Here is a 25648-nt window from a genome sequence, read left to right as displayed (position 1 = left end):
ACGAAATGCATCGTTTTGCAGAGAAAGATTTACAAGTAGAAGACAAACATTATAAGTTTGTAACTATCAGAAATCGTTTAGTAAGACTTGGTGAAACGAAAGCCTCCCAGTTTACACCAGAATCTGCTAGCAAGGTAATTGGCCTGCAGCAAAAAGCAACCAAGCCAAAGGAAAGAAACGTTTCTAATAGTACCCAAATCCTGCTATATTGGTTTGAACTGGTTCTCATATTATAAAACTGAAGCAAACTAGAGTTATGCATAAGAGAATAACTTGCATGTCACGTCACAGGTTGTATGTTTTTTTTTTTCTCTCTCTTTATGTAGTTATCATGTAAGCAGAGAAAAGAGAAAATGATATACACCCCCCATGACAGGTAGGTTTCTCTCGTCGAGCCGAGACCTGAAGTTATACGCTGTTCAGTCCTATGCTCCATTTGTACCTTTTTACTGCAAGTCTTGCAAGTGTTAACGAAGACTAGGATTCCAGCTTTGATATTCTAGCACTGTTCATAGGTGGCTTGCATCCAACAAAAAGCTTGCAGGTAGTGTTGTAATAGCAGTACTTAAATCCACAGCAATGGGGTCCATATAAATATGTCACAAAATTATTGGAGTCCAGTAGGGGCAGAGGCCCTGAATCTTTACCAGCTAAATAATTCAAAGTTACAACTGGTGGTTTGTCAATGTCACAATTGCCATCCTACATCAAATCACTTGGCAACTCAACAAGGTAAAATGAAAAATGGGTGATAATCCAAATAATCAGAATTCTTGCTCTCTCAGTTTCTCTCAAAAGGTTTCGGTGCAACGTAAGAAGATAACTCACGTAATATTTGTAAAGTATGAGACATACAACGATAGGGCTAGATTTTGATCAATCGTATGAGGATACGTGACTTGATGACTAAGGATCGCATGAGGCATGTCCATCTCTGGAGTCACCATCGTCTTCTGGGATAAGAATATGAGAGTACATGTACAATAACTTTTCCTAAAATTGGGCGCCCCAGTAGCGTTTGCCCAGCTGAATTTGGCAAAAGCTTTTGAGTGGAACAAGTGCATGTGGGTGTGACATTGAGAGCCACCAAAATTCCAGAATTGAATCATTTTTTGCAAGGATTCATCATAAGTGTGCATGCATACTATGTGACTTTTGGAAGTGCTCGGCATGAAAAACCTCGGTGGGTTTTGACCTTGAGCCTACATACCTAAAAGCAAATGTCAACCAGACTTGTGCTCGACAAAAACTAATTGTGCCAAAATGCTCCGAAATATAACAAATTTACGGAGTTCAGAAGGGTCATAACCTGTTTGATAAGAACGTTGAATTTATGCATGTATCCTTATCAAGATTCAAGAACGAACAAAGTACAGAACGATTCTATTCATGAGGTGCCCTTTTCTCGTTACTTATGTGTCGATAGGCGTGGGAAAAGTCAAGAACTAGAACGTTTTGTTTTTCTTCTCGTACTCATTTTTGATAAGTAAACATTACAGGATATATCGATTACTCGGCATTTTTGATATGTAAACATTACAGGATATATTGATTACTTGGGCATTAGTGAAACGGAAATTCTGGTAAATTGAATCTAGCTTGTTCAGAATGTTAAATTGATCTCGTTATGCTTGCTTTTCGATTTATTGGAATATATCTCTCTAGCTCAAACAATAAATCCTAATAAAAAAAAAAGGAAAAAACAGAAGCCCTGAATTGGGTATTTATTCTGTTGCTACTTTCCGAAGCTCCTCCAAGGTCGCTAATTTTTCCCTCGGCTTGTTTCTCAAATTCCCGAGCCTTCTTTCTTCGGAGTCTATCTTTTCCCATTCACCAAATGGTATAACTCTGACATTTCGGTTATCGAGCAGTTGGAGGAGACCGTCCCTGCCTGAGCTAGACGAGGATGTCAGTTTTCCTTGCTTAAGGTCTTCAGATATACTCGAAACCTGCCATGTCAATCGGTGATGTGAGGAAAGCCGGTAACACTGATGGATACGAATGGATACCTTATTAACCAGTACCTTTCCATCTAAGTAATGCAAAACACCACTTACAGTTTCTTCTGCACAGTAGAGGTTTGTAGCAATGATCCCAGTTGGTCCTCTCTTCAACCATCCACATACATACAAACCCTTCTCAAGAAGCGTTGGATTTCCAGATGTATCACTGAGAACTCGCCCTCTAATGTTTGGAACCACACCTGCAAAGAAGGACATCAGACCATCATTATCATCCTTATTTCGTTTCATGAATGCGGGGCTGATCACATGAGCAACTCTCATGTAGTCGGTTTAGAACCACTTCCGGTAAGAAGCTTATTTAGAAATATCCAAGAAACTGGAAGAAGTTTGCTAAACTCAATATTTTTAGTGGACAGGTGAATGAGTCCGTCTAAAGATTCAACGAATCAAAATTCCAAAACCACATGAAGTTTGTAATAGCACATCTGGCTGGAATAATCTTCCTCAAGTTTTGTACAATATCACCAACTTTGATGCTAAAACAGAGTTTTGTGGAAAACCTAAGCTCCAGATAGAATAATAGACTTCACTTCCTCTAACAACATCTACGTACCTTTCCGATGGTCGAAGGGTAAGCCATCAACTGGTACAGATTTGTAACCAATGCTCTTTAACACAATCCTGGAAAAAGAAAGAAAGCATATCACCAATGTTGTCAATACCTCACCTCTCTCCCCCTGCCCACCTTTAACTTTTATTTCATGCATATGCCTATAGTAATGAAATTTGCAAAGCTTGAATTTTAGAAGAAATTACCCGCATCCAAGCTCTTCAAACTGTCCAGTACCTGCAGCCGTTTGTTCTCCTGGGCCAGTACCTAGAAATTGAAGTTGAAGTGGTTTTGTCATTATCACTTGGATGACCAAAAACAAAGAATTATTTACATACGTTATTGACAACATTCATGACACCAACCTAAGGTACAGTGACTCAGAGATATGGCCTCACTTCATAGCAAAACACATGAAACATTTTAACTACAAATGTCTATGCAGGGTAAGTTACCTATGAGTTTTGTCTTCTCAAGTCTGACACCAGAAACATGGCCACTTCTCTCATCAGACTCTAGAAACTTATCAGGCTTCCGAAAGAAAACGAAGTGCAGTTCACGTGGATCTGAGCTGTGGTGTGAAGGTCTAGTCATGGCTGCCTTAGAGAGCAACTCATAAACCCTTTTCCGAATTCGATTATTCTTCATCTCTTCCTTACCAAATGATAGCAATAAGTCACAGAAACACCAATGGATGGAAAATTACTATCAATAAGGGAATTAATAAACCGTCAATAGCAAATTAGAATACTTCATATTCATATTATGACTGTAGCTTTAGGAGAGAGATACCTCATCTGCTGGAGTTGTGAGTAGATCAGTTTCCTTTATGTGAACACGTAGATCTTTGATACCTGAAAAACAAAGACAACAATTTTTTTTTATTCAGCACATAAAAAAGCTCAGCAAACATGAACATCAGTAATATTTGTTACGTGAGAGGATGATGACACAATTACACCAATGACTCATGACAAAATATAAAAACAAAATCTGATGGCGGATATTAGTTCAAAAAGGCCATGCTTCACTTAGAACTAGAATTAGTCTGATGTTAAGACTCACCAAGAATTTCACGCAGCTCTTTAGCAGTGCAAGCTGCTTGGACTGGTCCCCGCCTTCCAACCAAATACACTTTCCTGACATGAAATTAATATCATAGAAAAATGAAACCCAGACAAAGGAGCAAGTTTAATGTAACTGGTTAATCTCAAGACATGGGGTATCATCAAACCTTATAGAGCTATCCTCAAGAGCTTCCAATGCATGGCTTGCAATATCAGTTGTGGCCAATTCTGTTGTTGGTCGTAAAAGAATACGTGCAGCATCAAGAGCTACATTGCCCTGAAAGCAAAAGAAGCTGTGTTTGGTAGGGATAAAACTCTTATGTAATAAAAGGCTATATGTTTTGACAAGTCCATTAAGAGTAAGAATGTTTACACTTTCTGAATATGTAAACCTGCATATACTGCTAATCTCACCAATGGTTTATTCTTATTATCCAAACTATACTAAACGCATTTCAAGTCACTGTTCATTTTTCATTGGCATCCTCACTTCAAATAAATAAATTCTTGGCCCGACCTTTCAAGGATGGTTACATGACATGCCAAAACAATTTTATTTTGCGGCACCCCAATTGCAGTCCATATAGTTTCAACCTTACTGAAAGCAGAACTAAGTAAAAAATCTAGATTAAGCAGGAATTTATGTGTGATGACAAGGATTGCAAAGTACATGTATTAACTGACCTCATGTCAGTAACTTAGAAGGATAATCATAATTATTAACATGTAACCTCAACAATGAAGGTAAATACCTGACCAAGAATTACAGCTGTATCAGAACTCTTCAAGTCGGGATTTAAGTATCTACAATTTGGGTGCCCGTTATACCACCAAACAAATTCTCTGGCCGCATATACGCCACTCAAATCCTAAAAATAGAGTAAACCCAACTATTAAAAAAAATGTATAAACAACATCAGTTGCAAGTCTACTTACAAAATGATTCTTTTTCAGATACAAAAAAACAAAAACATAAAAAGGAAACTCCGAAATCCCCCTAAACCATAATGGATGCTAGATTTGATATCAGATCACTTGTGAAACAAGGGACTTCACCAATTGGGACCCTAAAAGATGAATCCTTAAATTCTCAAAAGCATTGAACAAAACATTTTCATTCTAAACAAGCAGTCATTCTATTGACCATAGAGCGCCATAATACTAGAGAAATAAAATTGAAACACGAAAAACATACTTCTCCAGGAATACCAAGAACTCTATCACTTTCAGCACCATAGGCAAGCACAACCTGCATATTGCACATAATGGTGGTCACAAACAAATAGCCATTCCAACAACGACATTTCCAGCATTATTAACACATACTGAATCATAACTCACTACATCATACAGCTCACGTAGCTCCGGGAGAGTTACAGAGGATCCAAGGGTGACATTTCCAAAGAACGAGCAGCGTTCATGTTGCGCAACCCGCGTAAACTGGTTCACCACAATCTGTTGCAAGTTTTCTGATCAAATAAGCTCAAATAAGAAATTTATTTCCCGCCACACCAACACTTCAGCAAAACAAACAAATAAAATCCACAAGAAGCTCCATATTCGCGAAAATTAAATCGATTTTCTACAATGTGTGAGTTCACCAAATTCTCCTTAAATATTTCAATAAAAAATTCTCAAACGAAAACAAAAAACTGAGATTAGCAATAAAGCGGTCACCTTGGTTTCGGGATGATCAGGCGCGACGCCGGAGCGGACTAATCCGAAAGGCGTCGGCAACCGATCGATGATATCCACCTCTGCTTCCCGATGCGCCTTCAGCATCTGTGTCAGCTCATATCAAATTCCAATCCAATTCTTTATCAAACTTAAATGGAAACAAATCTCGGTTTTCGATAAGCTTAATGAGTGATCAAACAGTTAATCGAAAGCAAAAGCACAAATACAAAAAGTGCTTACCTTTTCAGCCGTGTAGAAGCCAGCAGGTCCGCTTCCGACTACGCAGACGCGGAGAGGCTGAGAAGCGACGCTCGAGAAGGTCCTGGAAAGCCACGTCCGAGCTTGAAACAGCGCCATTTTTTGGGTGACGTATGAATTTGATCCAGATGGTGGAGGCTGCGAGTGTGGCTGAAGAAGTTGGGCGTGTTCTTCGTCTTTTTCGGGTGAATCTTCAGGGTCCGAATTGGAGTCCAGGCCCATGTGTGTGTGACGGTTTGGGCCCAACTTGGAGATTGATTTGATATATGAACTTTGGGCTTTGAAAGCCCATAGTCAACTAGTTTCATTTTGATGAATGATGGGTGAAATAAGAGTCCAGTGTGTTCAAATCCAGTCCAATATTTTTTCCTTGCAAGAATCTAGTTCAACACAATTAGGTTGATTTTCAGTAACTCCGAGTTTCACGAAATTTGAATTCACGACCTCTTCAACAATGCAAAGACTAAGCTTGTTAGACCAAATACGTGTTGAATTAGTAAGTTGTTAATTACTTAATTCTTGAATTGAAATGTTTGAAATTGCGGGGTCAACTTTTGAAGGAGTCTTTCAATACGAAAAACGTCATTTAACGTGATTAAGTGATAAGTTAAACTCTAGCGAAAGAGTATGAAACTTGGGGCAGAAGAAGAAGTCGTAGAATCAAATGATCATGTCCGTTATTTTCCACAACTCCAGTATAGTATTCCGTAAATTTCGAAATTATGAATCATCATTTATTTTTTTCTCTCTCTTTAAATCTATGCCAACTCTCAACCAAAAACGCATGAGTCAACCTCATAACTTTCGATTCTTCAAGGTCAAGCTACGATTAAGAAGAACAACTTTATCACATAAAAGTTCAAAGTGTGTTAAAGTTATTTCTTGAGCACAACTCATTGTCTAGTTGACTATAATTGTCATTTTCATCAAGTACTTCACCATGTAATAAGAGATAATTTTCCAAAATAAAGTTCATATAGAATATTCTTAAGCAAAAAGTTAAAAAAGTGTTGAACGTTTTACTTTCGGTCATCGCACGTAACAATGATTTTCTTTCTGAACGAGTTGGTTTTGTGACTTATGTTATTTTCTTTTCATTCGACCAAATGCAATAATTCAGTATAATTTACGGCGAAAGAATTTACACTTAATTGTAATGAGGATAGCAATTGCTCTGTTGAATTTAACGAACGTCCAAGTTGTACTCATACTAATAACAAATAATTAAGAAGTCTTTTCCTTCAATAATATGGTTTTTACAGGCTTTTACCCACTTTGCACGAGAGGTTTTTCAGTGAGTCCGAAACACGGGATAGTACTTTACATGTTACTATACAAGTGGTGAGAAACTTGTATTAAAAAATTAATTTAAAACAATAAAACTTCCCTTCACTTATATAATGACACGTGGTGTAATACTCGTATTTGAAACAATAAAAATTTCTCACTTTTTACAAGTACTAATGATTAATGCACATAATCATAATTAGGTGCTAACCCCATCACTATTCCACACTAGTAAACCCATGCCATGTTGACCAGAGTCAACACAGGCCAAACCGAGCATGCTATTTCTTTGTTTTTTTCCTCATTAGAAAAATGGTGCATAAGATGTCATAGCTAACGTGTGGGTGACGTCATAATTAAAATGTAAACGTAAATTACATTATGACACCAATTATATATACAACTTTTAATTTTTTTTTTTACACTGCAGCATTAGTGGGTTAGATTTTTAGTTGTTAAGAGGAAATGTCAATAGAAATGAAATTCACACTATAGTACATAACTGTTTAGTGCCGTAGGAATCAAACTCGCACTATAATACATAACTGTTTTGTGCCGTGGGAATCAAACTCGCACTATAATACATAACTGTTTTGTGCTGCTGTGAAACGTCATGTGGATATGTTAATTTTTTTAATAAAAAAAAAGGAAGCTATTATTAGAGTGTGGGACCAAGGTTGATTATTGGACAGAAAAATAAACATTAAAAACAAGTGGGGAGGTTGTTAAAGGTCGGCATCCAGAGGCTGTGAGAAGGGGTGCAAATGGCTGGTAGTGGGCCTTTTCCTGGGCCCACCTCTACTAGGGACAATATGGTCCAATAACTTTAAGTCCCTCTCACGTGTAAAAACCCAATGAGAAGAATTCTGTTCGTATACAACTTCTTCACTCTCCTGGGGAAGGTCGGGCCCACAACCGCCTTTCTAACTTTTTCAGCTAATAGATTTTGAATTTGAAATGTTAAAAAACAATTTTGTTCTGAAAAATTTCGGTTAAATTAAAAATATTTTTATTAATTTAACAGAAATTATCATTTTTTTAATTTAACATATTTAGATGAGATTTTTTTTTTAATTTAACAGAGATTTTTCACATAACGACAAACATGATTGAAGATGGACAATCTCAAAAATCACTTATATTGATTTTAAATTTTAAAGATTAAACTGAGAATGTATGAAAAATCTTAGAGACCAATTGGACTAAAATGCTTAATTTTTTACCTTTTTTTTACTCATAAATTATTACATTTATTTTACATGATTACAAATTAAACTTGTCCAATCATTATTTTTTTTTAAACAAACGATATTATCTATACTAAAGGAGGAGACGTGGCTTAGCCTCACAATAAGCTAGTAATAATCTAGTTCCAATTTGCATTTGGGAAAAATCAAACCTAAAACCTCTTATTTATAACTAGACCGTAATATTAAATAGCACAATACATCAACTTATTATTAACACTCTAAAGATACTATTACGTTAATAAGAAATGGAGAAAGAAAATTTCTGAATAAGATTTTTCCGGTAATAAAAATTCAATTTTGTTTTAATCCCATTGTTCCCATTATTTAGTATTTACTCTCTTCTTTTTTTGGTCGAATATTCTATGGAATGTGCTATTCACACACCGTATTTTACTTTTTATACACCCCTTATTAATTTCTATCAGTTGATTTTCTTCAATTCATTTAATCCGACGGCCGAAATTAAAAAGATATGTGAAAAGTAAAATAGGATATGTGAATACCACGCTCCTATTCTATTTTTGCATACTCATGATTTACACGTGTTGCACCATGTGGGCCGTCTCAGTATCTCACCATCTCAGTTGACGCTCGTCTTCTTGTGGTCTGGGATCGGACTAAGGCACGTGATCTACCATGTGAGTTATTTTCATTCACCTAATTTATTTTCTTTTCTTATTGAGATATTTTATTTATTAAAAATGTTATTCATACTATATATTTGTAACGTAATTTGTACCATCAATCTAATAAAGATGGTACAAATAATGAAACAAATAGATAGTAAGTTTAAGTACTGGTTTGGTATTGATGTACTTTTATAAAAAGTGGGTATAAAAAAAAACTGAGCTAAAAAATATGTTTGGTAAATACTTAAAAACAACTTATTTTCACAGTTTTGAATGAAAAAAAATTGAAAACATGAAACAGCAAAAATGAGCTTATTCTCACAACACATCAGAAATAATTTTTTTTCAAAACATAACAATACCAAACCAGCCCTAACACTATTCTCTATTTACACACCCTAATTTTTTTCTTTTAAAATCCAATTTTACGCTTATTAAAAATATTTAGAACCAAAAATGGAAGTTATGAAATATCCACAACCTCCTCCTCCATCGTTTCCCACTATCAGTTGGTGATCCCTACAAAACCCGCCGTCGATTTCTCGTTCTCTCCGTTCTCTCTCCTTCCTTCCCTGAGTTCTATAATTTGTATTTCAAATTGTAGTGAACTTACACTATATTTGGATGAGGAAAATAAACTTAAAATTTGGATGAAAATCAAAATTTATAAATTAACATGTACCGCAATTCCATTATTTAGATTCATAAACATAGAAATTTAGAATTTTCGTGTGAAAAATAAACTTGGAATTTGGGACATCGAATTCCCAAGTTTAAATTTCATGTAAATGGGTGCCATTTCCCAATTTCTATGATTGAAAGTTTCAAAATAACAAATTTCGTATTCAATTATGTTCTTCTTTTAGGTTAACCAAACAAGAAAATTCACATATTCTAGAAAATAAATCCCAATTGAATACACCCCCCTAAATTTCTTCATCCAAACAGAATGTTAAATGTTTAGTGAGGTATGACTAGAAAAACTTTCTTATTTTACAATTTTGTGGTTGTACTTTGGCCATACTTGTCAAAGAAAACCCATGTATTAAGTTTGATTTTTTTTTTCTATCATTGTTAGGACAATAGAATTAAAGTATGTGAATTGTTTTTGTAGTAGTTAAAAAAAATATTTGAAAGTGATTGTCCCATTCTAGTCGTGTCTCTTCGTTTTTTTCCCCTATAAAAGAATAAACTAATCGATTTGGTTCTATCGTGAAATTAATTGGCAATATATGGAGTTCAATTTTTTAAAAGCCTATGCAAGGTCAATTCTCCCATATTCTCAAGCACACCCTCTAAGTTTTAAGCCAAATATGCGAACAATACAAATAGGGTGACGTGGTGTACAGTGGCTGACAGGCTGTTGGGCTTCACATGTGAGACATCTACTCTGATACCATAAAGAAGTTGAGGTTTCATCATAAAACAACTTTAAAATATGGAGAGTAATCAACTCCTTATAAGCTCATGCAAAATCCATTATCCCATCAATCTGAGATTTATTCTCAACAACATGCAGGAAAGAAAGCACAAATCTTACTAACTTATCATTATTTTAGACTACGACACCTAAAATTATGTTGGATCTCATTGCTTAACTTAGGATTGGTGTAACTTAAAACATTTTAATTTCACTTTCATGTGGCTTTTCATCTCTTTAAGCGCATTAGTTTTGACATCTGCAAGGAAAAAAAATCAAAAGCAAGCCTTGAAAAATTAGCTTCAAAATAATTGATAAATTGTGTACAGATACAAATTATTATATAAAAGCAGAAGTGGGGCAAAAAACTGGAAAGCAGGAATAATTCAATATTTAGATATATAAGAAGACAAATTATTTTATATGATATTAAATTAAACAAAGCGTATGAAGATTATTGGGATCAGTATTATGCTTTGTTTAAGTAAGAATCTGATTTTTTATTTCCTAACTGAGAATGATTGAAGGATTTGTTTATGTCTACTGAGATATGGTCTTTTGCTTGTCTTCCAAGATTATTCCTTTCTAATATTTTACATGAATTAATTTGCCACTTTACTTCTTTGTTTGTTGGAAAATTTGTCACTTAAATAATACATTTTAGCTACTATTAAAGTTGCATCAGTAGTGCTTTATGCTACTGCAGAATATTTTTGGTGTCTCTACCAAAAAAGAAATGAAAATTGTTTTTGGTGTTTTTGTAACTGTGAGGCATACATTTTTTTGCAAATTTAGTGGCAAATATCTCTAACAAATTAACTCGACTGGAATTAGATCATGAGAGAATGGTGAACACTTAGGAATATGATTGATTATCTACAGAAAATATAAAACAAAAACCTTGTTATATATTATGAATTAGGATAAGGATAGATTGGAAATATGCTTCGAAATGCGTGCACGCAAAGCCAATAAAATGCAATTGAGCCCGTAAACATCATTTTCTCCGAGATAATTTTTTGTAGGTCGGAAAGAAGGTTCAATACAATAAGTGTCATGGTTATTTTTTATTTTTTTAAGTATTCAACTATTTGTATGATGTACCGGGGCCGCTATACTAAAAAATCTCTCATTTTCTCTTACGTGAATTTGTTCTTCTCGTGGAGAGGGAGGAGCACCCGCAGAGAGGTGTCGCAGGGGCTGATGCCCAGTGCTAGAAGATCAAGAAAGATGGTGACTTTATGACAGTGGAGCCGGCGAACGAAATCCCGGTAAACGGCGGTCATAACTATAATGATCCTACGGTAGTGAAATTTCTTGTCCGATAAGTTTCGACCCACACAAAAGGTGTGACAATTTGAGCCGATGTGGCAGAAAGCAACATGCGACTTGAAGGACATGAGCCTCTTACGTCCACTATTTTTTTATATTATATAGGAACGAAAATAGCTATTTAGAGGTTATATAAACTTATATGACAATGCTCACTCCTGAGGTTAAGGTTGAACTGATCAGTGTCTACCTAATCAGAAAACTTGAATATGTTAGACATAAAGAAAAATAAATTATGTTAGGGTACTTGATAAGACAGAGCAGCATCAAAAGAAAAAAAAAGGAAAGACATGTATGGAAACAATTTAAAATATGAATGAACAAGGGTCGCTGAAATTGGCGGAGACCTCTATATATTAGTGTTGAAGGAAGTTAATGTTTTATCATAAAATTAATTAGTAATTACAGTGAATGATCCAAACACATCCTTTCTTTCTCTTATGTGATATTTTTCTTGTAGTGTCTTTGCGGTAGTTTTTTGGTTTGCAAGGTTTAGCCTTCACGAGTGTTATATATCTTATATATGATAGATGTATATGAGTTCCGTTGCTGAAGAGTTATATTTGTATTTATGATGAGTTTGTAATTGAAGAGTTGTGATGTTTCTTTGGGTATGTGTGATCTCTTGTTTCTATGCACTTCAGGTGATTAATTTCAAATTTGGTTTTTCCTAAGTAAGGTTTGTTATAGGATAATGCTAGGGAGACCAAATTTCTTAAACTAAATTTACAAACCAAATAATATGGTTGTAGATGATTGGATTATTAATTAAGTGTCGATTAATATGCCCGTTTTTTATTGGTGACACATAATTTGGTGTAAAAAATTTAATCTCTCTAGCATTATCCTTTATTATAAGGTTTGTAACATCTTAGTTTTGAACATGTCTTTTTGTTAACCATGAAAGTAAACTTTTTCTACATATCAGTACCAAAGTAAAAAATAAGGGGAAGTTAAATAAAAATCGTAGGGTCTTAACCTGTATACATTGCAAAGTGAAAGTTAATACATATATCAACCGAATTGTATTCCATTTACAGCATCATTCGTAGATTATCTTTGCAACACTTCAGACAAATTTGAAATCATTAAGTCATTCATTTTTAGTGAGCAAACTGACAAACATAGTTCTATAAGGAAACCCTAAACCATTAATCTGGTTATATGGTTTCAGATTTGAATGATTTTTTATAAATATGATCTTTGAGGAAAAACCTAAGAAAAGCCTAAAAGATAAACAATTTGATCGTCAATACATTATACAAAGTGTACCATATAAAAACATGTGTCCAAAGTTGTGTATAAAAATAGTGTCATATATATATATATAGGGAATTGTTATTAGCACTCAAAAAATCGTATTATACACTTCTCACAATTGTATTTTTCTTTCTAATTATAGAAAATTTAGAGTGACAAATGAGATTTTTGAAGTGTTAATAACAATTTTTTTTCTCTCTCTCTCTCTCTCTCTCTCTCTCTCTCTCTCTCTCTCTCTCTCTCTCTCTCTCTCTCTCTCTCTCTCTCTCTCTCTCTCTCTCTCTCTCTCTCTCTCTCTCTCTCTCTCTCTCTCTCTCTCTCTCTCTCTCTCTCTCTCTCTCTATATATATATATATATATATATTGTGGAAGGCTAGTGGAATTCCAAATTCATATAGAACAGCACAACAGGAGAGATTCTTTTTAAAACATAAAAGTTTTATCGTTTCAAAGTGTTTGTCTTCATTGTCATAGATGGGGGATTTGCTAGCATTACCTTTTGGGTTATAATTTACCCTTACATTACTTATTCTATAAGATAAACTATAAATCTAGGGATCCTAACTAGGAATTAAGGGATTAATTTTAAGAGATTATAAAGCATGTGTTGAGGAATCCAATGATCAAGCATGAGCAAGATGAAACAAAAGAACACATCCTTTTATGGGGTTAATATTCGACTTCAAGGAAACGACATGCCAAGTTTCAAAAATGTCGACTACATTAAGCAGTTGTTAATTAAGCTATGAAATTAATTAATCTGTATGATATAAAACCACATGCATCTACTCACACTATTCATTCAGCAATATATTGCCTATACTAGGCCAAAAAAACAAGACAAAAAATATAGAGGTCATGATGATCATGCATGAATGGTGAGGCATATGTCGCCGCAATGGGGAAAATTGTTCTATTATTACTAATGTAAAGACTGATCATCAGAAGTTACAAAAGAATATCCACCGAGTGTTACATCACAAGTGAAATTTGAAGTCCTAATTTTATAGGAAAAGATTAATTAATTAAACTAATTATAAGTTAATGTTATGAGAAAAGTTAAGGCATATAAGATAAATCATTAGGTATTATGATTAGTTAATTGCAATCACTCATTTCTGTATATGCATGTGCAGTCCTGTTATTACGTAATTTGCAAGAAAACTTGCATATACATTAACGATTGACAATCATTCATATACTGTGATATTCAATATGACGTGTAAATGTGAAAACTATATAATCAAAACTCGTAGATAAAGTATATGATATTACATCAAATTTGAGCCACAAGTTCACATATCTTTGCCAGCCCTCAATGTGCCAAGACATTCAACCTTTTGGTTTGAAGAATAATCAAAGTGTAGTACTATATCAGTATTACGCAGAGAAGCATATGAGGGAGGGAGGGTGAGGACAAAGGGGAAGTGTTTGTTCATTGTTTGTTTTATCGTTGGTCGACATTGGAGATAGCCAAAGACGAAAAATAAACAGAGAAAAAAGTGGGGGTGATGGAAAAGACAAGACGCCCCCGACAAAGATTATGGCAGTAAGAAAATAGACACGCCCATTCTCATATGCCCTAATCTATTCCTCAGGCAAGCTCGAGATTTAAGGGTGGTTTGTTTATTTGTTTGTTTGTTGCATTAAAATGCGGTTTAAGGGAATGTATGTCGTGGAATAAAATCATTAATTATACAAGGAGAATAGTTTTAATCTTTTTTTAATATGTTGCGAAGGAGGTGGTTTTTTTTTGCTTTAAAAACACCTAAAGTGCTTTTTGTAAAAAACATCATTTATATGCTCATTTTAGAAAACACTTTAAATGTTCTTTCATAATTCACGCAATTTTTACTAATAATTGTACCAAAAACATTTTTATCAAAATCACATTCAACCAAATTAAGAACTTTCAAACGAGACGTGGGCTTAAGGTTTTGATGAGTTGGACACTTCCAATTTCAATGTTAAGAAGTAAGAACTGGTTCTTTACGTTTTTTTAGGGAATAAAATATAGCCTATGGTCTTTGATATTGTATTGTTGTTAGACATCATCACAAGGTCAAAAAATATGTACCATATGTTTATGGACCAGCATACTGTTAATTATATGATTCATATCTTTCTTTTACTTTCATGAATTTGATCCTATATTTTACACAATTGATTTCCATTTGTACATATATATAGTAAGTCTTTTATTGGATAAATGTATATATTACTAATTAAGTAGTTTTGTATGGCTCTAAGGAACATATATACATGCCAGAAAAGTATTGCAACATATATATAAATATGCGTAAATAATTTTTTTGTTAATTTAGTTCAAATGAATAAAGTATGGGAATTGTTTGATAACCATTCAATTTCACCTTTTGAAAATACAAAAACTAAAATTGAAGATACTATTGTTTAGGAATTTATTTGGCTCCTCATTAGATGACAAGTTCTTCCTCAATTCATTATGTGACCAATTCATGGAACTTCATGTTTATGATTCGAACTATTCATATTACAAAATAATTCTATAAAGATCATCATACAATAAATTGATTATCGTTTAGTAGTTGAATTATATAAAAACAAATGGACGAATTCAGTAAAATAATTAGAATGATCTTTACATAGTGATTTATAATATGCACGATTTTGATCATATGCACGAAACTCTGTGACCAAGCAATTTTAGTTTTAATTGATTTTTTTTATAGATGATCTGTACAGAGTGATACATAATATAAACTGTAACATCCCACATTGTCCAAGGGAGTGGATCCTGTAAGCCTTATATGTATATTTTCATCTCTACCTAGCATGAGGCATTTTGGGAGCTCACTGGCTTCGAGTTTCATTAGAACTCCAAAGTTAAGCGAGTTCGGGCGAAAGCATTCCCAGGATGGGTGATCTATTGGGAAGTTCTCGTGTGAGTTCCCAAAAACAAAACTGTGAGGGCGTGGCCGGGGCCCAAAGTGGACAATATCGTGCTACGACGGAGTCGAGCCTGGGATGTGGTGGAGTCCGGGTCGAGATGTGACAATTTGGTATCAGAGTCAATCCCTGGCCGAATGTGTGCCGACGAGGACGTTGGGCTCCTAAGGGGGTTGGATTGTAACATCCCACATCGCACATGGGTTCTACCAGGCTCGAGATGTGACAATTTGGTATCAGAGCTAATCCATGGCCGGATGTGTGCCGACGAGGATGTCGAGCCTCTAAAGAGGGTGGATTGTAACATCCCACATCACCCAGGGGAGTAGATCCTGTAAGTCTTATATGTATATTCCCATCTCTACCTAGCACGATGCCTTTTGGGAGCTCACTAGCTTCGGGTTCCATCGGAACTCCGAAGTTAAGCAAGTTCGGGCGAGAGCATTCCCAGGATGGGTTACCCACTGGGAAGTTCTCGTGTGAGTTCCCAAAAACAAAACCTTGATGGTGTGGTCGGGGCACAAAATGGACAATAAAGTTCTCGTGTGAGTTCCAAAAAACAAAACCGTGATGGTGTGACCGGGGCCCAAAGCAGACAATATCATGTTACGGCGAAATCGAGCTTGAGATGTGATGGAGTGCGGGTCAAGATGTGACATAAACAGTTTAGATCATAAACATAAAATTGCACTAATTGAATTGAGGAGAAGTTTCTCCTCAATTTTAAGGAGCCAAGTCTTTCTTTACTTTTACGAGTGTTCAAATTTGGCTAGATTTGAGTTTTTCAAATTTTTTACAGTTTTTTTTTAAATTAAAAAATTGAACACTTCGGTAAATAATAGTAGAATAAAGAAAGAAAAAAAACTATTGTTTGTACTTTTAAAATCTAATTGTGCATTCGTTAGTTTTTTTTTTTAAATATAAAAGTTTAGATTACAAATTAAAATTTTGAAATGTCAACAATAATTTCTTAAAAATATGCAATTTATGGTTGTTTGCTTTTAATTTGAAATTCCTCCTCACCTTTGCGGGATTTCCGAGGTAGGGGAGTCCAAATATATAGAATGATAACCCTAGGAAATTGCAATCATTCTCTTGGAAGACCTGAGATTAGGGATCTCCAAACCCTAGATATTGACCTCTCGAAAAGTGTACACTGTGCGAACGTCGGTCGTCTCTATACTTTCACGGGATGAGAGATTTTTCAATATGATCGATACATGTAATGGTATATCACGTATTATTATATAAATAGTAAGATATGTGTGTTTAAAAGTTAATAAATTAAAAAATAAAATTTTTCACCACTTCTATAAAAACACATGATGTATCACTCGTGTTTCGGTCACAATAAAAAATTTCTCCTCACATGTCATCGTCCTCACATTTACCACATTTTTATTACCTATTTAATTACTTAATTAGACAGTTAGGGTTACAGCAATCCTACAAGCAGATAAGGTTTAAACGAATACATCATCCACAATAGTCTCTGTGGGTGACAACAATTCTAGTGATGCCAATGTTAAATTTTGATCATCCTGACTATCAGTTCTGTAATCCTCATAATTAGCTTTGCTATTATTATAATCGTAAACTTCAATTCACAGATAAATTCGTTTTGAACAAAGTCTTTTGGTGGGGCCAATATTCATTTTGAGAAGCTGACTTGTAACATTTTTGCACCCCAGAGTTCTATTTGTTAGATTTTACTAAAACATTATACCATACGTATACCAAAATAAAAAAGAAATATAAAATATACACATGGATGTTAATATACGGATAGAATTACGCGGCTGTATTTTAGAGTGTCAATTACAACATGTCCTAACCACGTATGGACCTATGGTCATCCTCTTTCTTTTTACTTTCAAGATTCGCATTCATTAGAATAACTCTACGAGTTTACATTGCTGATTTACTGACCAGGAGTTAGAACTGGCAGCTGAAATTGGCATTTAGATAAAAGTTCGAATATTAACGTCTGAATTAGGAAAGAAGTTGTAATATATACATATTCCTTGATTGCTTCTTCATGGTTGTCTTAAATATCTGGCCTCTCCTAAATCCGTAACAACAGTACTGCGCGCTGACCGAAATGGAATTTGGAGTTACGTACGTACTAGTAATTCATAAATTCCGTATCCATATTAACCTAAAAAAAGTTTGCAGGAAACACATAAACACAAAAAGAACAAGAAGAGAATTCAAACCATACTTGCAAGACAATCACGAAACCTCTTGCAGTGACTCAGGGTAAGGTGGCTATCTCTCAATAATTCCTACACTAGACAAACTGACTCATCATGCAATGAGTTTATGAGTTAATACCCAACATTCTTTCTTATCATTTAATTAACAGATCATTTAATTAAGGCTATTAATTAATTACTTGAACCCTCACGTACAATTATTAAAGTCCTTTCATTTTGTATTTTTTATAGAACGATATATGGTGAGAGAATAAATTCGTATTGAACTCTAGAATTCACTATATTCAAATCTAAAATATCTCAATTATAAATGATCTTACAAGTGAATAAAAATATTACTAAACGGTAATAATAAGTTAAGAGTTTTATTTGAGAAATGTTAAAGGGGTCTCTCTCATAAGTGGGACTCTTCATAAACTCTTTGTCATATCATATTGGCACAATGTTTTCTAATGTTGGTACTAGAATTAGCGTTAAACTGTGAGGTAGTAGAGAATCCAATAAAATCCCACTTTTGAAAGAAACCTCTTAGCATTTCTCGTTTTATTTTCAGGGATATATTTAAAGGGAAAAAAGGAGAATTCGCATCTTACTTGTGAAACTCATTTCATCGTCCAGTGAGATAATTACATGCGAATTAGGAGATGCCTCTCGAATCCCGCGGAAAAGAAATGCATGATCTCACCCGTATTCAACGAAGCGGGTAATGCCTCGGACCACAATCCAGAAGAGGAATTCACCTTTGTTGGACTTGCATATCAAACACACTCAAGCGAAAAATGGCCGAGAGATTTAGGATCAAGTAACGGAAATTTCCGTTAATTATGACTTAATCATAGGCCAAAACCAACAACGTATTCAGAGATTCGAGACTCAATGACTCATAATTATATTAATCACTACGTCTCTGCAAGTCAAACGACTAATGAATTAATGGACATGATCATATTCCACCGATGAACGCATACCATGCACATACACTTATACAAGTTTTCATTGTGCTCAACTTTAAATGACATGAGTTCTCACCATAAGAGGTAAGTGTTCGTTCACCAAGAAACCCTAACTCTTTCTACTATGTCTAACTTAGTCATCAGAGGGTGGCTCACACCACACTAGTGAGACAAGAACTCACATAACTTATCATTTATTGATTTCATGTCACAATCGATATTTTATGCTTGCATGGAACTTAGTCTCTACATTATTTTGAAATTGAGAAAAATATATAGGATCTTTGCACAAACTTAACTATCTAGTTTTGCAAAATTCATATAAAGTTGAAATTCCATGTCTTTTGCTTAAATTATTTAAGTTGTTATGCTGTTAAATTAATAGAAAACTAGATTTTAATCCCTAAATAAGATGAAGTTTAGAAAATGTCTTATACAAGATTAAAAATTGATTTTAGTCCCTAGACTCTATTTAATGCCAACATATATATTCAATGTCTCTTTTTTAATTTTTAATTTTATGAATTTAAATTTTATGAAAATATTGTAAATTTTAATTCTCATTATGGTAAGCATCTTATATAAGAAAATATTTTCGTAGAGATTTTTCAGTACACTTATGTTTTTGCATATTTCTTATCTACCACTAATTCATTACAATATTTAGGTACGAACATTTTGGTACATTGTGTTAGTATAATATGGTTAGGTATGGACATTTCGGTACACTAATTTAGTATAATATATTTAGGTACCGACATTTCGGTACACTAGTTTAGTATCATATAGTTAGGTATGAAATTTTCAGTACACTTATGTTTTTACATATTTTCTTATGTGTCACTAATTCACTACAATATATTTAGGTACGGGCATTTCAGTACATTAATTTAGTAAAATATATTATGATACATACGTTTTGGTACACTAATTAGAGAAAGTTAAATAAAAATAAAATTAATGAATTAAAATGTGTATAATAATAAATTTAAAATTAAATGTAATAACATTAAATAAGTTTTCTATCAAATATAAAAACAAAAATATAATATGAATTTGAATTAAGTACACATTAAGGGACTAAAATCGATATTCAATCTAACACCAGATTTTTATTAAATTTTAATCTTCTTGAAGGATTAAAGTTTAAAAACCTCTTAAATTAATAATCTAAACCACTATATATTAAGTGAATGGTTGTTTGAACGTTCGTGTGATTCAACTTTTTTTTTTTTGGTCAAAAAACGAATCATGCAAAATAACACACCTTTAGTCTAAATTTATTATAAGTGAATGGTTGTTTCAACGTTCATTTAGTTAAAGTAATATATATGCCAATTCTATGTACGCTTTTTATGATTTCTTAATAAATTTTAATTACCTTAAAACTAACTCACCAAATTACAATACAACTATACATGGATGGTGGATCCCAATTACCCAATGCAGTAAATATACACCTATGATATATGTATATAAATCTTGGCAGATAGGTTGATGGGACGGAGATAAATATATTGTGTACTCAAGACTCACGCTAGTGAGATCCAATTTTTTGTTACTTAATTAATAGGAATTGCTACGACCTTTTCTGTCCCACTTTGAGATAAAGCAAAAGGAGAGAAAAAGTAAAGAAGAAAAAGAAAAACATAAAAGAAAGGGAAGAAAGAAAAAAGCAGATCAGAGTAATAAAAAAAGGAGCTAACTAGCAAGATAAAAGAGAGAGGAAACAACAAAGACAAAGGCTCTCAAAACTCCATGATTATTCAAATTCTCTTAAAAGCAGGACCTGGGTTTTCCTCTCCCTCTTGCTAGTATACAATACCACTACTACTTAACCCAGTGGAGGCAGAACTCTCAAAGTTTCTATACTTGTTTTGGGATCTTCAGAAAAAGATCCAAAAAGCTAAGGGAGCTGGGAAATCCTAACTTGTAGATAGGAAGCTTGCACAGCTGATTAGCTCTCATTCAGAATCAGAAGATAACGAGAGGCATGAATAGAGGTGGTTGCCAGAGCTCACCGGTGCAACAAATGATGGCCGGAAACCCTAATTGGTGGAGTATCAACAGCATGAGGCCACCAAGTACCCAACCATCTATGAATATTTCTCCTTTCTTTCATCCCCCTTCTCCTCTTCCTCCTAATTTTTTAATCCCACAATTTGCACCCAACAACAACAACAACACTTCCCCCCCTTCTTCAACAATTTCTTCTTCAGGACTTGCCATTCCTTCTTGGCATATTGAAAATAACAACCAGGAGCTTCCAGAGTCTTGGAGCCAACTTCTCTTGTAATTATATTTTCTTAATTAGCACTCCTTTTTATCTCAATACAAAATACATAGCTGCTTAATTTGCATGCATGGACTCAAACTTTGATATTTTGTTATGGGCGCTGTTAAAAGTGTCATTCTGCAGTTCTCTCTATACAATTTTTTTTTCTTTTTTCCTATCAAATTTTAGAATACAAAAATAATATTTTTGAAGTGCGAATAATAACTCTATTTGTTATATATAGATCATCAAATACTTAATTATTAATTTTGATATTTTTTCATAAATCAATGACTTATTAATGGATGTGTGGTTGTGAATTATCAGGGGTGGATTGGTAGGTGAAGATGAGAAAGGGGTAATCATGAGACAATTTCATCAAGCTGCTAAGAAATTGGAAAATTGGGAGGAGCAAATATTAAATAGCACTCAACCTCCAAATGCTCCTGCTGTGGACGTGAAGCAAGAAAACTCAGGAAGCAGCGGCGGCTTTATGTACGGACATCATCATCACGGGAATGATCACATCCAAGATTTTAACCCATCAGCTGCAGCTTTGTCTTCTTTGTCTCAGATTATGCAATCAACTACTCCATCTGCGGCCTCATCTCCTAAGTCATCGTGTGTGACGAGTTTCAGCAACAACAATATGTTGGATTTTTCTAGCAAGTCGGACGTGAGGCATCCACCACCACATCGATCCTCTGATCAGGTAATTAACACTTTTTACATACAAGTAATTAACCCGAGAGAGAGAGAGAGAGAGAGTCCATGATAAATTCTCTTTCGATACGAAAATTACACATTCTTGATTTTCTAGGGTTGTCCAAAATTATTCATTCCTTTTTTCTTTCATATAATTGAACTAGCTATTCTAAATACATGCTTTGAATGTGATGAGCGATGAGCTTAATTTTTTAATCTCAATATATGCGCATTAATATGGAGTCATCAAATGAATTATAATTTATTTATCATGTGGTGCTTTTCTCTTTTCAAGATTTTTTTACCTTTTTCTCTTTAAGTAGTTCATTAAGTCCTTAATATGGTATTGAAATGAATCAGCTTCCGTTTTTCCCGTCAAATAGCCATAAACTGGTTTATTTAGTATCAATTAAAGTGCTAATCGGTTAAGAACTTAATACGGGGTGATCAGTAAAATTCACTGAAGAGTTTTAATTAATATTTATCAATGTACAGTAAAATTCACTGAAGAGTTTTAATTAATATTTATCAATGTACTCCTTTTCTTTGGCAGAAAATTGTACTCAATATTCATTTCTTTCTGTTCTTTGTTCTTTGTTTCTTTTGTGAAGTGTAACAATGGTGGGGCGCTTAAGAGAGCTAGGGTTCAACCTTCTTCAACCCCTACTACCTTCAAGGTAACGCTTACAAGTTACAACTGAACTAATCACTCCCTCTCTCTCTCTCTCTCTCTCTCTCTCACTACTTCTTTCACACAAGAACAGACAGGCACAAACACACACGCACCTGTAGGTGGAACTGTGGAAGTATATAGTTGTCTTTTTCGAATGTCCATTTCTGATCAATCATGATGATTCTTAATCTCTTGTGTTTTAACCCCAAGAGACCTCCACCTCTTATCTATGATAGCTACTGTCTACATTCAGGTGAGGAAGGAGAAATTAGGTGACAGAATTACAGCCCTTCATCAGCTAGTTTCTCCATTTGGGAAGGTATGCCATTGCTCTTCCCCCTCTACCCTCTATCGTATGCAGCCAACAAGCCTAAAAAAAATTGTTTAAGATTAGTGGTTAAAAATGAATTATTGTATATTTTGCACATTACTTATCGAATTCTTACTCAACAAACTTATAAAGTGAACTTTTTATCCTGCACTCTCATATACAATTTTTTCCTTGTACTTTATATAAATTTATACTGTGTGATAATTTTTTAAGTGTCAATAACGATCCCTTATTTATATATACTATTACTACTATACAATGAAGGGCTTTCTCTTCTACCTTTAAGCATTAAAGAAGACATGCAAGCAAAGTATGAGTATGACTTTGGCGGGTTGTGGTGTGGCTTTTTATCTCTTTTGCAGACTGACACAGCCTCTGTCTTGTTAGAAGCTATTGGGTACATCAGATTCCTTCAGAGTCAAATTGAGGTAACCTCTCTCTCTCTCTCTCTCTTTCTCTCTCTCGACAGGGGCCATTTAGTTGGTACTTGCAATTGGCCGTGATGGCACACAACCACACCGTTAAAGTTCCATTCTCTTTAGTTATTCCTTTCAATTAATATTCTCTCTCTCTCTCTCTCTCGTTTTTGAAGTGCTAAAAATACGATTCGTTTCATGCTTCTCTCTTTTCCCCCTTGGATGCAGGCCCTCAGTTTACCTTACTTGGGCAGTGGATCAGGAAACATGCTGCAGCAGCCACAGTCTGTAGTAAGTAATTTAAAAACAATAAACAAAATTGAAAACATGTGTCATCAACCACATGATTTATAATAAATAATTTAAATAAATAGTCTCCCTAGCTTTAATTTGTTTTTTTCTCTCTTCCCCAAGCCACATCTCCACCCCCTTCCTCTATCTTCTTCTTGCACGTGCAAGACTGTATACATAATATTCATTAGGTATATCTTAGCCCCGTAATTGATTGATAATGGTGAATTAATTAAAAGTTTCTTATTAATTAGGTTCAAGGGGAGAGGAATTGTATGTTCCCTGAAGATCCTGGTCAGGTATATACACACATGCTAGCTTTTATTGGACCCATATTTACATCTTGAACTTGGGAAAACCTACAAAGCGATACAACTATGCATGTATTGTCGGAGAGATTATATATTGCCACCAATTTATTTGGACGGGTAATATATTTTTTCAACACGTAATAAATATTTATTGAACTGATAATGTTGCGGTATCTTGTAAGCAACTAAAGATAACTACTGTTTAAAAAGTATACAAAGCCATGATCATCTTTAAAGCTTCGAATCTTTTTACATAAAGATAAAAATGAGAGGAATACATTATCATGTAATATTATCTTATTCATGTCAAACTAATTAATTAGTCAACGCTAATTAAGTTACTAAGGCTTTTGTATTATATGTCGTTCTGATCACAGCTGCTCAATGACAATTGCATGAAGAGGAAAGGAGCTTCTGAGCAGGTATATATTCCATGCATGCTTTATTAACTTTTAACTTAATCTTAATTGTCAACCAAAATTTCACAAAATTACCATTCTAACCCTCTAAAGCTAATAAAGCAAATTTTCTTTTTTTTTAGGTGAACCTTTAACTTTTAACTTAGAATGGTAATTTTTGTTTCAGATTAACTTTTAACTTAATCAAAACTGAACTGAAACAAAAATTATGACCAATTTAATAATACATGAACCCAAATTTTCCTTTTTTTAGGTGAACCTCACAGCTATGTACACATAGCAGCCATATTTAAATTAAATTTATTTTTTTTTATAAAAAAACCAACTTCTCTCCTCTTCCTCTCTCTCTCCATCTCTTGCCAGAAAAAGCCTCAATTCCACATACTCCTCACGCTCAACCCCTTCACTTGCTTAAACCACCCAACGAAGAAAGTTCACCAACGGACTACTGAGATTAAAATATGGTTTGGTTTTTTGTCGCAGACCCTAATAAAGAGGATTGTTTTGCTAGTATGGTGGCAATGTTCGGCAGCATATTGACACTTTATAAAATGTGCTCTAGTTTTGTGGATGTGATGAAACGTAGAGAATAAAAATAAAATTTAATTGCACATGTATCGCGTGTGTGCCAGCTGCTTGTATCTTTTAAAATAACGTTTAGCTCATTAATTATATACAATTAACTTTGCGTAATCACAATGAAATTATGCTATACTTAATTAAATGGTTTTCTGGTTACACATTGTTAGGATCCTCATGAAGAGCCAAAAAAGGACCTGAGGAGTAGGGGCTTGTGTTTGGTTCCAGTTTCATGTACCCTCCAAGTTGGGAGCGATAATGGAGCTGACTATTGGGCTCCGGCGCTCAGCGGCGGAGGTTTTCAGTAAATTAACCGTTTGGTGGCCTACTACTACTATAGTTAAGCTAGATATCGATGGAGCTTCATGGAAATGAATGATATAACATCATGAGCAGTCACTCTGCTAAATTCAAAAGGCTGATTGCTCATGATGCTATACAATATTTAGTTAATCTGTACGTTTACATGCGTACGCATGCATGTGTGCTTAAATTTGGCGGGACTACGAAGTCCTTAAACCCTTAATTTTAAGTTTAATTTATCTATCTTCTATTTTGCTTAATTCTACTGCTTGCTGCTACAATGCTAGCTCATGTCTATCCAGTACTACTAACTAGTAGGAGTATTAGCCGTTTTAAATGTTGCAAAGCTCATTTAATTGAATTCTATTCATCATACTTTTAATAGAAATCTTCATTTTAATCCTTAAAAAAGATGGGTTTTAGATTATAACCATATGTAAGAATAAAATCCAATTTTTAGTCCCTAGCACATTTAATCATATCATTTATTAGTT

The 25648-nt window shown here is 34.1% G+C and overlaps 2 protein-coding genes across 5 annotated transcripts; one reads left to right on the top strand and one right to left on the bottom strand.

Moving 5' to 3' along the window:
• Positions 1-1563: 1563 nt before the first annotated feature.
• Positions 1564-5724, bottom strand: LOC103449468 (NADPH:adrenodoxin oxidoreductase, mitochondrial). The gene is made up of 13 exons (XM_008388794.4): positions 5559-5724; positions 5319-5423; positions 4983-5096; positions 4837-4890; positions 4394-4510; positions 3809-3918; positions 3640-3713; positions 3367-3428; positions 3030-3228; positions 2781-2841; positions 2578-2645; positions 2058-2203; positions 1564-1949 (listed from the first exon to the last, which is right to left on the bottom strand). Exons 1-13 carry the CDS (start codon positions 5673-5675, stop codon positions 1725-1727), a joined length of 1452 nt encoding a protein of 483 aa, XP_008387016.2. The 5' UTR covers positions 5676-5724; the 3' UTR covers positions 1564-1724.
• Positions 5725-20373: 14649 nt separating this feature from the next.
• On the top strand, positions 20374-25414 carry LOC103452769 (transcription factor bHLH68). Of its 4 annotated transcripts, none has more exons than XM_029110150.2 (9): positions 20374-21143; positions 21454-21838; positions 22443-22508; positions 22758-22823; positions 23198-23263; positions 23480-23542; positions 23797-23841; positions 24231-24275; positions 25022-25414. In XM_029110150.2, exons 1-9 carry the CDS (start codon positions 20845-20847, stop codon positions 25157-25159), a joined length of 1173 nt encoding a protein of 390 aa, XP_028965983.1. In that variant the 5' UTR covers positions 20374-20844; the 3' UTR covers positions 25160-25414. The 4 variants fall into 4 exon arrangements, with proteins under 4 accessions (XP_028965983.1, XP_028965996.1, XP_028965990.1 ...); XM_029110163.2 differs by lacking the exon at positions 25022-25414 and adding an exon at positions 24756-24965; XM_029110157.2 differs by lacking the exon at positions 23797-23841.
• Positions 25415-25648: the final 234 nt, after the last annotated feature.

This window comes from Malus domestica, chromosome 02 (genome assembly GCF_042453785.1).
Source record: "Malus domestica chromosome 02, GDT2T_hap1".
In the NCBI taxonomy this organism is placed as follows: Eukaryota; Viridiplantae; Streptophyta; class Magnoliopsida; order Rosales; family Rosaceae; genus Malus; species Malus domestica.
This window is presented reverse-complemented; position numbering and strand designations above follow the sequence as displayed.